Source organism: Lineus longissimus, chromosome 7 (assembly GCF_910592395.1).
Source record: "Lineus longissimus chromosome 7, tnLinLong1.2, whole genome shotgun sequence".
NCBI classification, from domain to species: Eukaryota; Metazoa; Nemertea; class Pilidiophora; order Heteronemertea; family Lineidae; genus Lineus; species Lineus longissimus.
In genome coordinates, this window is record NC_088314.1 from 672,295 (window position 1) to 685,774 (window position 13,480).

At 44.1% G+C, this 13,480-nt stretch overlaps 1 protein-coding gene across 1 annotated transcript; it reads left to right on the forward strand.

Annotated features, from left to right (window-relative positions):
* The first annotated feature begins 9,425 nt into the window (after window positions 1-9,425).
* LOC135491409 (uncharacterized) lies at window positions 9,426-13,148 on the forward strand. The gene has a single exon (XM_064777262.1). The coding sequence runs from the start codon at window positions 9,987-9,989 to the stop codon at window positions 12,621-12,623; it is 2,637 nt and encodes an 878-aa protein (XP_064633332.1). The 5' UTR covers window positions 9,426-9,986; the 3' UTR covers window positions 12,624-13,148.
* The last annotated feature ends 332 nt before the right edge of the window (window positions 13,149-13,480 follow it).

Below are 13,480 nucleotides of genomic sequence, written 5' to 3' on the forward strand. Positions count from 1 at the left end.
TTACTTTGAAATGGTTATTTTTGGTCCACCTGTATTCCTGTTTTGGGTATGATGTTTCTAGTTGGATTTTTTCAGTGTTAACTAATTAATGACGGCGAACTAAGTGCACATGTATTTCGTAATCATCACAAACTAGTCAATCATCCCTTAATTTATTTCTTGTTGCTCGAACATGTTCTTTTGAGGTTGATCGTATTTGTGGAATCGTGACTCTGCGGAAACATTACATTTCCTTCTGTCGGGTAGATTCCTTTCTAATTATGTCTTAATCAGCATACGACCGGAAGGGCCAGGTTAAGCCACCGAATGAAGCCTTTAAGGAATGGAAGTGGTTTACAATAATAATCGCTGACACTTCCTAAACTAAACTAAAACTACAGTCTTGATAACTAAATAAGCGGCGAATAAAGACTCAACAAGTCAGAGGCAATGCAGCTAATTCCTCACGCCATGCAACCTAACCACATCTGCAAGATCAGCCACAGACACTAATCGAATTGTTGAAATTCTTTGAAGATCATTTTCGCCTAGTTGACACAATCAGAATGGATTAGGAGAGCTCTTATCTAAGAATCAATGAGCTTCACCTTCAGCAAAGGTGCCCCACCACAAAACTCGTCACATGCGCGATCACGTAAAATGGAAAAGAGGTTAAAAATTACCCATTAACCCATTTCCGGAAGTAAAATGTACCGGAACCCTCCTGAAGCCGAGTAGCGCGCTGCGACTAGCTCATTTCCGGTTTGCGATGCAGAATTACGTACAGGTATTTCTAATTGGACGGTATCTGCTTTCTGGTTTCGGAAATCATCGAGCATCTTCACTGAGTGGCACGTCCTGAGACCATGCAGATTCAGTGCCGACCTCATCGTGACCCTCAATGTATTGACACTACGGGCGTCAATATGGGCGGAGGAAATACCGCTGGAAGTTTTGTATGGTGGTGACTTGCCAAGAAACCTGCGGTGGTTTGCCGATTCTCTTGCTACTTTCCCTCACAGCAGCAACCACAGCGGGAAAGCATTGGCTACTGGTTGAACCAGGCCTTTACCTTGGCAACCTTGGTGACTTTTAAGCGGATGAACAAACACCAAACTCCATGTTGTCATATTGTCAAAGGTCACATACGAGGACCTGTCCTTATACGTAACATTCATCATTTGTCAGGTATTCTTCAGCTTTTGTGATGGCCGAGTGAAAACTGTCTTCCAAGTTGCTTTGTATGTTATATTTCTATCGTTCCAGAGACAACGGGCTGATCATGATCCATAACATCCACCCAAACAAAGTGCCACAGTGCCACGTTCAACAACACCATGTGACCGGGAAATCCACTTGTCCACCAATAAGAATTCGTAGTGTCCGCCGTCCTGTGACGTCATCATTATAGTAGCATCGCGATCAGAGATAGAACATTTTGATATGGAGGTAGTTTGCAAACATGTTTAGGATTTGTTGAACAATTTTGAACAACCATTGTCTAACGCGACATGAAAAAGTACGTTCCGATACTATACGTTAACAGAGTGAGAGGTCTCATCCCTATCAGGCCCATTGCCTCACGGCCATCTGTCACTCATGTCAATTTGTCTTTATGTTACATGTAGGTTGTTCATCTTTCGAAGATGGACAACATGAAACCTAAAAAACAACATTTCGATTTCAATCCTCATTTCTGCATGGTATTTACATAAGTTTTTTTAAGTGACATACTTGTACTATGTACTACTGATTCTGTAACTGAGGCAAATATGTTGCCACCAGTGAGTAAGGGAACTATAATGTCGCCAACAAGGAGCGCTTAAATTGAATGAGTTATTGTAAAATGATGTCATGTTGGAATTATTCGGGATAAATGTTAAGATGATATGGCAACAAATAGAAATAAATACCCGTTGTCATGGCCTGTTGTTATGTAAGTAATGTTATTTTCAAGTCGGCAGCCATATTGATTCAGCAAGATTTGGTCGAGACCAATATTTTGAAAGGTGAGTGTAGGAGGCCATATTGAATTCGACAACAACCAACATGGCCAAGACGAGGAGGCGGCGAGCTTGAGCGACAGAGGTCTCTGAAAGCGTTTGAGCGCTGATTGATACAGAAAATGACAAAGGCCAAAAACTAAAAGATGACGCGCGATGGTCTAATGGGGAACGCCGATTGATTCAATATGAATATCCATTACCGGTAACTTTCATTTCATTATGTTTTAAAACAAAAAAAAGCCAAACTTTAGCAATCGCCACTTTTCTCCAGCAGCTGTATTTGGAACTTCCTGTCATGAGACAAGTACTGACCAATAAGCAGACATGTGACAATCAAACGTAGATAGGTGTCTCCTGATTGGGCAATGTGACAGGCTGTCCCAGATTGCTGCTTGTGGGAAGTGGTGAAGATTGCTTTTAGAGTTTGGTCGTACACGATGCGGTACGCATGACTTTTGACCGGATCAGCGTGATGATCATATGGATACATTAGGGGCCTTGGCTTCCGCTCATCCGTCAAAATACTCAGGCATGACTACGTTTGAAAAAATGGAAGTAGTTTTCAGAATTATATTGCTCGAAACTTCATTAGGCTGACAAATTATCAAAAATTGAGCAGATTATAAAAAAATTGATGACGGAGTTTTAGATTACTTGCAATTTTCTGCAAAAGTGACAATTTGCTGTTGGGCAAATACCGCTACGTGAGCGGCACAAAAGACTCCGCGCCCGCAGGCGTGGTTAGATTAAACCACAGTCACCACCGGGAGGTAATTAGGCACAATTAAAACGTAATCAAGTTCAATAAATTTGATAAGGAAGCTACAAGTGGTCATTAAAAGACAAATCGAATCGCTGATCAATGTAATCGTCGAGTTTGATCAAGTTTTAATCACCGCAATTTGTAAGATTTGGCGGATGTCGGGGCGATGAAGTCCTGGCTAATTGAGCAGGATGAGTTGAACTTCTCTCACGCTCAGAGTCAGTTTGGGTACTGGTGGTGTAACGGCAAGAACGGAGTCGTATGCAATGTTTAGACGCGAACGACGCGTCAAATAATGGCGGATGGGTAGACGAACGCCAACGTGGTCATTAATTTTTCCCTCGCCTCCCTAACTTTTTTGTGCGTGTTGCGCTCATGATCGATTAATATGTAAAGTCAAGGACTTAGTGAGCCCCCCTTTAGGTCGGGGGAGCTCCCCCGAACCCCCCTACGAGCATATGTTAAGTGCAAGCTCTAACAACTACAGCTGTTACAATGGGGGGGGGGACACCCCCCAAACCCCCCTCCGTCGACATAGGTTTTTACCAGTGCGTTGGGGGGAAGCCCCCCCCAAACACCCCCCCCCCCCCGGTGGACAGTCAACTAGCCCTTCTGTGTCATACTGCTGGAGGGGGGGTGCGATGGGACCATCCATATAGTTCCTTCCGACACATTTTTGTTTTGGTAATGTAATACATTGTGATTGTCCTTATTCACGGGAATCGGGCGTTTCCAGTGATATACGACACAAATAGGTTGTCCTCATGCATTCACTTTGGAAACGCATTTTAAAATAGATGTAACGTCCTGTTAATGGGGCACGTCATCATCGCGTACATTTGGGAAAAACTCCCTAACGAGACCGGAGCAGACGGCTGAAAGTAGTTTATTTATTGGCCGCTAGGGTTCAGAATGTCGCTCACCCGAATTTTTCACGAAACTTTTGCTAAATAGAGCTAGTTCCAGCTTTGTAATTAATTTTGATACTTAAGATTTGGGTAGTAGACTAAAATAACTTAGTCGTCAGTGTGGTTTTAAGCAGGAAAAACGTATTTGTTTTTCTTAAAGTGCCTTTTTTGGACGGGTGTGTGCGATTGTTTTGTTTTTATGTCACGTGACCTCGACCATGTCGACACAAAATTGAAATAAACCACCCTTTTCTGTCATTATTTAGGACGGATATTTCTCTAATAAAAATATTAATATAATTGGCCAATTTCTTAGGCATATGTAGCGAATTCCCATGAAGATTTAAATTAATTTAAATTATAATTTCAACCAATGGGATAGCAACCACCACAGGAAGATCGCGGAGAAATCGGTAAACTCAACGGAGTTAATTCAGAAAAATACCAAAAAAAATTGTTTGTAGGATACACAGTTACTCTCTTTATTTCTCATCATTCATTTACATTATGTACTCCCACACACACGTGTATCTTAAGAGCCCCTCCTAAAGGGGGCTTAATATGTAAAGTCAGGACTTAGTGAGCCCCCCTTTAGGTCGGGGGAGCTCCCCCGAACCCCCCTACGAGCATATGTTAAGTGCAAGCTCTAACAACTACAGCTGTTACAATGGGGGGACACCCCCCAAACCCCCCTCCGTCGACATAGGTTTTTACCAGTGCGTTGGGGGGAAGCTCCCCCCAAACCCCCCCGGCGGACAGTCAACTAGCCCTTCTGTGTCATACTGCTGGAGGGGGGGTGCGATGGATGGGACCACTCATATAGTTCCTTCCGACACATTTTTGTTTTGGTAATGTAATACATTGTGATTGACCTTATTCACGGGAATCGGGCGTTTCCAGTGATATACGACACAAATGGGTTGTCCTCATGCATTCACTTTCGAAACGCATTTTAAAATAGATGTTACGTCCTGTTAATGGGGCACGTCATCATCGCGTACATTTGGGAAAAACTCCCTAACGAGACCGGAGCAGACGGCTGAAAGTAGTTTAATTATTGGCCGCTAGGGTTCAGCATGTACGTCGCTCACCCGAATTTTTCACGCAACTATAGCTAAATAGAGCTAGTTCTAGTTTGTGATTCAATTTGATACTTCAGATTTGGGCAGTAGACCAATATAACTTAGTCGTCAGTGTGGTTTTAAGCTGGAAAAACGTATTTGTTTTTCTTAAAGTGCCTTTTTTGGACGGGTGTGTGCGATTGTTTTGTTTTTATGTCACGTGACCTCGATCATGTCGACACAAAATTGAAATAAACCACCCTTTTCTGTCATTATTTAGGACGGATATTTCTCTGATAAAAATATTAATATAATTGGCCAATTTCTTAGGCATATGATGTAGCGAATTCCCATGAAGATTTAAATTAATTTAAATTAATTTCAAGCAATGGGATAGCAACCACCACCGGAAGATCGCGGAGAAATCGGTAAACTCAACGGAGTTAATTCAGAAAAATACCAAAAAAAATTGTTTGTAGGATATACAATCTCTCTTTATTTCTCATCATTCATTTACATTATCTACTCCCACACACACGTGTATCTTAAGAGCCCCTCCTAAAGGGGGACTTAATATGTAAAGTCAAGAACTTAGTGAGCCCCCCTTTAGGTCGGGGGAGCTCCCCCGAACCCCCCTACGAGCATATGTTAAGTGCAAGCTCTAACAACTACAGCTGTTACAATGGGGGGACACCCCCCAAACCCCCCTCCGTCGACATAGGTTTTTACCAGTGCGTTGGGGGGAAGCTCCCCCCAAACCCCCCCGGTGAACAGTCAACTAGCCCTTCTGTGTCATACTGCTGGAGGGGGGGGGGTGCGATGGGACCATCCATATAGTTCCTTCCGACACATTTTTGTTTTGGTAATGTAATACATTGTGATTGACCTTATTCACGGGAATCGGGCGTTTCCAGTGATATACGACACAAATGGGTTGTCCTCATGCATTCACTTTCGAAACGCATTTTAAAATAGATGTTACGTCCTGTTAATGGGGCACGTCATCATCGCGTACATTTGGGAAAAACTCCCTAACGAGACCGGAGCAGACGGCTGAAAGTAGTTTAATTATTGGCCGCTAGGGTACAGAATGTACGTCGCTCACCCGAATTTTTCACGCAACTATAGCTAAATAGAGCTAGTTCTAGTTTGTGATTCAATTTGATACTTCAGATTTGGGCAGAAGACCAATATAACTTAGTCGTCAGTGTGGTTTTAAGCTGGAAAAACGTATTTGTTTTTCTTAAAGTGCCTTTTTTGGACGGGTGTGTGCGAGTGTTTTGTTTTTATGTCACGTGACCCTGATCATGTCGACACAAAATTGAAATAAACCACCCTTTTCTGTCATTATTTAGGACGGATATTTCTCTGATAAAAATATTAATATAATTGGCCAATTTCTTAGGCATATGATGTAGCGAATTCCCATGAAGATTTAAATTAATTTCAACCAATGGGATAGCAACCACCACCGGAAGATCGCGGAGAAATCGGTAAACTCAACGGAGTTAATTCAGAAAAATACCAAAAAAAATTGTTTGTAGGATATACAATCTCTCTTTATTTCTCATCATTCATTTACATTATCTACTCCCGCACACACGTGTATCTTAAGAGCCCCTCCTAAAGGGGGGCTTAATATGTAAAGTCAAGAACTTAGTGAGCCCCCCTTTAGGTCGGGGGAGCTCCCCCGAACCCCCCTACGAGCATATGTTAAGTGCAAGCTCTAACAACTACAGCTGTTACAATGGGGGGGGGGCACCCCCCAAACCCCCCTCCGTCGACATAGGTTTTTACCAGTGCGTTGGGGGGAAGCTCCCCCCAACCCCCCCGGTGGACAGTCAACTAGCCCTTCTGTGTCATACTGCTGGGGGGGGGGGGGGGGGTGCGATGGGACCATCCATATAGTTCCTTCCGACACATTTTTGTTTTGGTAATGTAATACATTGTGATTGTCCTTATTCACGGGAATCGGGCGTTTCCAGTGATATACGACACTTAAATGGATTGTCCTCGTGCATTCACTTTGGAAACGCATTTTAAAATAGATGTTACGTCCTGTTAATGGGGCACGTCATCATCGCGTACATTTGGGAAAAACTCCCTAACGAGACCGGAGCAGACGGCTGAAAGTAGTTTAATTATTGGCCGCTAGGGTTCAGAATGTCGCTTACCCGAATTTTTCACTCAACTTTTGCTAAATAGAGCTAGTTCTAGTTTGTAATTCATTTTGATACTTCAGATTTGGGCAGTAGACCAATATAACTTAGTCGTCAGTGTGGTTTTAAGCAGGGAAAACGTAATTGTTTTTCTGAAAGTGCCTTTTTTGGACGGGTGTGTGCGATTGTTTTGTTTATGTCACGTGACCTCGACCATGTCGACACAAAATTGATATAAAACCACCTTTTCTGTCATTATTTATTACGGATTTTTCTCTAATAAAAATATCAATATAATTGGCCAATTTCTTAGGCATATGTAGCGAATTCCCATGAAGATTTAAATTAGATGTTCTCGTAACCTGTTACAACTGGTCTGATTTATAATTCAGCGCTACAACTGGTCTGATTTATTTATTCAGCGCCATTTTGAAAAACCAAAAAAAATTGTTTGTTGGATATACAATATTTACTCTCTTTATTTCACTTCATTTACATTATATACTCCCGCACACACGTGTATCTTAAGAGCCCCTCCTAAGAGGGGGGCTTAATATGTAAAGTCAAGAACTTAGTGAGCCCCTCTTTAGGTCGGGGGAGCTCCCCCGAACCCCCCTACGAGCATATGTTAAGTGCAAGCTCTAACAACTACAGCTGTTACAATGGGGGGGGGACACCCCCCCAAACCCCCCTCCGTCGACATAGGTTTTTACCAGTGCGTTGGGGGGAAGCCCCCCCCAAACCCCCCCCCCCGGTGGACAGTCAACTAGCCCTTCTGTGTCATACTGCTGGAGGGGGGGGGTGCGATGGGACCATCCATTCCTTCCGACACATTTTTGTTTTGGTAATGTAATACATTGTGATTGTCCTTATTCACGGGAATCGGGCGTTTCCAGTGATATACGACACTTAAATGGATTGTCCTCGTGCATTCACTTTGGAAACGCATTTTAAAATAGATGTTGCGTCATCATCGCGTACATTTGGGAAAAACTCCCTAACGAGACCGGAGCAGACAGCTGAAAGTAGTTTAATTATTGGCCGCTAGGGTGCAGAATGTACGCCGCTCACCCGAATTTTTCACGCAACTATAGCTGAATAGAGCTAGTTCTAGTTTGTTATTCATTTTGATACTTCAGATTTGGGCAGTAGACCAATATAACTTAGTCGTCAGTGTGGTTTTAAGCAGGGAAAACGTATTTGTTTTTCTTAAAGTGCCTTTTTTGGACGGGTGTGTGCGATTGTTTTGTTTATGTCACGTGACCTCGACCATGTAGACACAAAATTGATATAAAACCACCTTTTCTGTCATTATTTATGACGGATATTTCTCTAATAAAAATATCAATATAATTGGCCAAATTCTTAGGCATATGTAGCGAATTCCCATGAAGATTTAAATTAGATGTTCTCGTAACCTGTTACAACTGGTCTGATTTATAATTCAGCGCTACAACTGGTCTGATTTATTTATTCAGCGCCATTTTGAAAAACCAAAAAAAATTGTTTGTTGGATATACAATACTTACTCTCTTTATTTCACTTCATTTACATTATATACTCCCGCACACACGTGTATCTTAAGAGCCCCTCCTAAGAGGGGGGCTTAATATGTAAAGTCAAGGACTTAGTGAGCCCCCCTTTAGGTCGGGGGAGCTCCCCCGAACCCCCCTACGAGCATATGTTAAGTGCAAGCTCTAACAACTACAGCTGTTACAATGGGGGGACACCCCCCAAACCCCCCTCCGTCGACATAGGTTTTTACCAGTGCGTTGGGGGGAAGCTCCCCCCAAACCCCCCGGTGGACAGTCAACTAGCCCTTCTGTGTCATACTGCTGGAGGGGGGGGGGGGGGGGTGCGATGGGACCATCCATATAGTTCCTTCCGACACATTTTTGTTTTGGTAATGTAATACATTGTGATTGTCCTTATTCACGGGAATCGGGCGTTTCCAGTGATATACGACACAAATAGGTTGTCCTCATGCATTCACTTTGGAAACGCATTTTAAAATAGATGTTACGTCCTGTTAATGGGGCACGTCATCATCGCGTACATTTGGGAAAAACTCCCTAACGAGACCGGAGCAGACGGCTGAAAGTAGTTTAATTATTGGCCGCTAGGGTGCAGAATGTCGCTCACCCGAATTTTTCACGCAACTTTTGCTAAATAGAGCTAGTTCTAGTTTGCGATTCATTTTGATACTTCAGATTTGGGCAGAAGACCAATATAACTTAGTCGTCAGTGTGGTTTTAAGCTGGAAAAACGTATTTGTTTTTCTTAAAGTGCCTTTTTTGGACGGGTGTGTGCGATTGTTTTGTTTTTATGTCACGTGACCTCGACCATGTCGACACAAAATTGAAATAAACCACCCTTTTCTGTCATTATTTAGGACGGATATTTCTCTGATAAAAATATTAATATAATTGGCCAATTTCTTAGGCATATGATGTAGCGAATTCCCATGAAGATTTAAATTAATTTCAACCAATTGGATAGCAACCACCACCGGAAGATCGCGGAGAAATCGGTAAACTCAACGGAGTTAATTCAGAAAAATACCAAAAAAAATTGTTTGTAGGATATACAATATTTACTCTCTTTATTTCTCATCAAATCAGTATATACTCCCACACACACGTGTATCTTAAGAGCCCCTCCTAAAGGGGGGCTTATTAAATGATCAAATACCCGGTGGAGCCTGGTTCTGATCTGACTGTAAGCTTACATAGTAGTTACAATGCTGGACGACAGGTCGATCTGCCTGCGCTCTATGGGTTTTCCCCATACCGGAAGTCTTTCAATACCATACTTGTCAACATAGTTGACATCATGACCGATTAAGCGCAGCCGATATGCATACCATGCAGTGGGAGAAGGACGCCGTGCAGGTCGTATGTATTCTTCGTCAAATGTATAGCCGGTATGAGTAGGATAGCGTTTGTACACAGTGAATATTCTTCCCAACTATAGCGACACTTTACTGATTGCCAAGCCTTTTGGTCTGCAGCTGCAGTTGGACCGTGCCTAACAAGACTCAACACTTGTCATTGGCTGCGATCTACAAGAACACCTCGTGCTATCTGTTGACCGAATCTGTGAAGGCTACTATGGATCCTTTCGTTGCTCACCTCCAGGAAGTCATGAGGGCAGAACTGGCCAAATTCCCTCTGAATGTAGCTGCACGTGAGGGGCGGATCGACACAGTTGTAGCCTTGGTGGAGGCAGGAGTGTCCGTCAACAGTGCTGACGCAAACGGATACACTGCCTTGAACTATGCGGAAATCATGGATAACACGGAAATGATTGAATGTTTGGTTGGTTTGGGAGCTGACATAACTTTGAAAGATAAGATGAGAATGGATGTTCTTTTTAATGCTGTAATCAGTGAACATTGCGATGTGGTGAAGTGTTTGGTTCGTCATGGTGCTGACCCCAACACGAATGATGGTGAAGTTACCCCCTTGCACCGGGCGGCGAGTCTAAATATGTTGGACATGGTGAAGCTGCTTGTGGAACTAGGAGCTGATGTGAATGTGAGGACAGTCAAAGGGTGTAAGTGGGCACCCTTACGCCATGCAGTCGCAGGAAACCATGTCCAAATGGTGAAGCTCTTGGTTGATCTGGGAGCTGACATGAACCAGAGGGATCTTATAGATATAAATGCTATCTGCGCTGCGGCCAGTGATGGCAAGTGGGAAGTCGTTGAATGCCTGGCCAGTCTTGGTGCGGACCTTGACGCAAGCAGCTTAGGTTTGCCCCCGATAAGCTTTGCCGTGAATCTCGGCATGGCTGATGCAGCCAGGACACTCGTCAAGTACGGCGCAAAGTTGAACAGAACGGACCTCCAATGGTCATTGCTGATCCGTACTGTCACAAACCACGACGAAGCAACTTTAGCGGTGCTTCTTGATGGAGGAATGGAACCTGACCTCGGCAGATATGAAGGAATGTCACCATTGTTCTACAGTGCCACATTGGGTAATGGCTCAGCAACCAACATGCTGATTAAAGCAGGTGCATGTGTTAATTTCACCAACCCCCAAGGCATGACCCCACTCCATGGAAGCTGTACGTACGGCCACACAGATGTCGCTCGACTGTTACTCCTGGCTGGCTCTGATATCAACAAAACCGATGATAAGGGCAGGACGCCAATTAGTTGTCTACCTTTCCAAGACGTGGTAGACTACAGCTTGGAAAGAAGGTGGCTTGCCATGAAGAACCTTGTCGAGAACACACCACTGGACACCATTCCAGATGTTACCTGCCCTCCGCTAGAGCAGCTCCACATCATCCCGGGGATCGGAAATGTCCTTGCCATTCCGGGCGGCTTAGCCAAGCAGGTGTTCGCCGATGTCAAAGCATTCATCGGGAAGCTTCCAGCCTTCGCTGGCGACCTCTTCACTGGGGTCAAGCTGCAGCAGGTTGGGAGCTCAGGCGAAGAGACCAGGACGGGTCTGCCCAACGAAATGGACTTCATCTTCCAAGTGAACCTTGGCTTCGATAACAGGGCAGTTAAGGAGGTAGGATATGGATACGCATTGGTGTCCTACCCAGTAGATGCAAAAAGCGCCTATCGGTTTGCGTTTTGGAAGGGCAGCAAAAGCTTCCATGATATATTCAATGACATTTTTGAAAAGTTCAAGAGAACGTCGGAAGATGTCAGAGTTAGGATAATGGAGGACACAGAGGAGGTCATTAAAGAAACTGATAGGAAGGCGTGCACTCCAATGATGATCTGTCGCGAAGACGAAGAAAGCAAGGAGAGAGTGGCTGTATCTGTAGATGCGGTGCCTTGCATCCACATCAACGACTGGCCGGAAAACGGCACTCGTCAGACTTGGCTGATGGACTACGCAACCTTGAAAGGACGTGGTTATAACCTCATCCCAAAGACACCAAATGCCAACAGTGAAATCGCCCGAGGTTTTAGCCCGAAGGATCTTGAGGAACTCTGGCGGATCTCCTTCTCGCATCTAGAAACGGAGCACATGTATAATGTTATCCCTCGAGTCAAGGCCGTTTACGTCACAGCCAAATGTCTACGTAATCCGGACGTCTGTCAGATTCTGATCCGCGACCAGGGAGCGAAGTTGAAGACGGCTGAAAGCTACGTGGTAAGCTACCTCTTGAAGATGATGTTCTTCCAACGCGTTGAGGAGTTCCAGAGCACTGAACACAGTCTTGGGAAGATGGTGTGTCAGTTGTTTGATGACGTAGCGGATGGCTTGACCAGGAATTTTATCCCTTTGTTTTTCATACCAAGCATCAATGTCCTCGACGGTCTCAAACTGGACATCTTCAAGTGCGCCGCAGTTGCACGGATCATGTCTCGATTTGTCAAGGCGTTGTTCTCGCGGGATCTCGCTACAGACGTTACTGACGTCACTGACGATATTACATTCAAAATCTACCAACGTGATAAGCCTCTCTACAAGATATACGACATTGGTGACATCGGAAGGTCAACCCAGGATGGCGAAGTGGGTCTCCAGATGTTGAATATAGAGGGTGCTGTTGGAGAGGATAGTACAGTAGAGAATGCTGACAGCAAGATGGCCAAGTTGCTCGCCGTAGTGACGGAATTCACGCACAAACCAGACATATCGAAGCATGAGAAAGCGTATAATATTTTGAGTGCTTTGGATGAAATGGAGGGGTCTTTGAAAAAGTCCAACGAGCTCCTGAAAGACTCCGCTAAGTCTGACCCCACAGAGCCTCTAAAAATGCCATTTTCACAATAACTTCGAAAGCCATGTGAGTGAAAACTTAGTCTCCTTGAGAATTTGTCCTATGACAAGATTGTACAACCTTGATTAGGCCCGGCCCGGTGCAAATGGTGAAAACCTTCTGTTATAGAACATCCGGGGAACAAAGGATTCTGTTGCTCTTTAATCTCTAAGCTAGATGCAGAGGTCATGGCCTCTACATGTACCACCATTTACCATTATCCGTCTGAATACAGAAGGGCTGGACACTTGTTTCAAGGGGACAGTAACTGCTTCTACACCGTCATACATGCAGAACCTTTCAAAACAGCTTCTTTATAAGAAACGTGCATGTTGGAATACTGGTGAGAATGTGAACCGCTTGCATCTTTCCGATAATATTGTCTGTCGTCACAAGTGTATAGCTTTTTTATGTCGTGTGTGACCTCGGGTGGCTATAGTAGCATTAGTAACAACTTGAACTGCTGTTAATGTTAGCCTTGGCACTCTTGACTAACTATTTTAAACTATTCTAATGAATAAAAACGCATATAAAATTAACGTATCTTATTTCACACTTTACAATCATGTAGATTCAGCTCTTGATGCAACACGGCGCTGCGTCTCTCGTGGTCAAATCGGCACATCTCATTAGGCAGAGTTCGCAACTAGCTACAATCAGCTTCATAACGTCGAAGTAGGAGCTTCATAACGACGAAGTAGAAACCTGTCTATCAAATGAAGGAGGACAGGACGAATACCGGGCGTCTCGTCCTCTCGATGTCCGTCTCCGAACCTGGTACAACACTCATGGTTGTGCCACGTCTCGGTGTTCCGAACAGTGAAGGAATATGCTGTCTCGTGGCAAAGGGGACACTCGGAGCATGAGCCCC

Bases quoted from the DNA above. Each gene is read 5' to 3' on its own strand.
- LOC135491409 (XM_064777262.1), top strand. From the start codon at position 9,987: ATGGATCCTTTCGTTGCTCACCTCCAGGAAGTCATGAGGGCAGAACTG.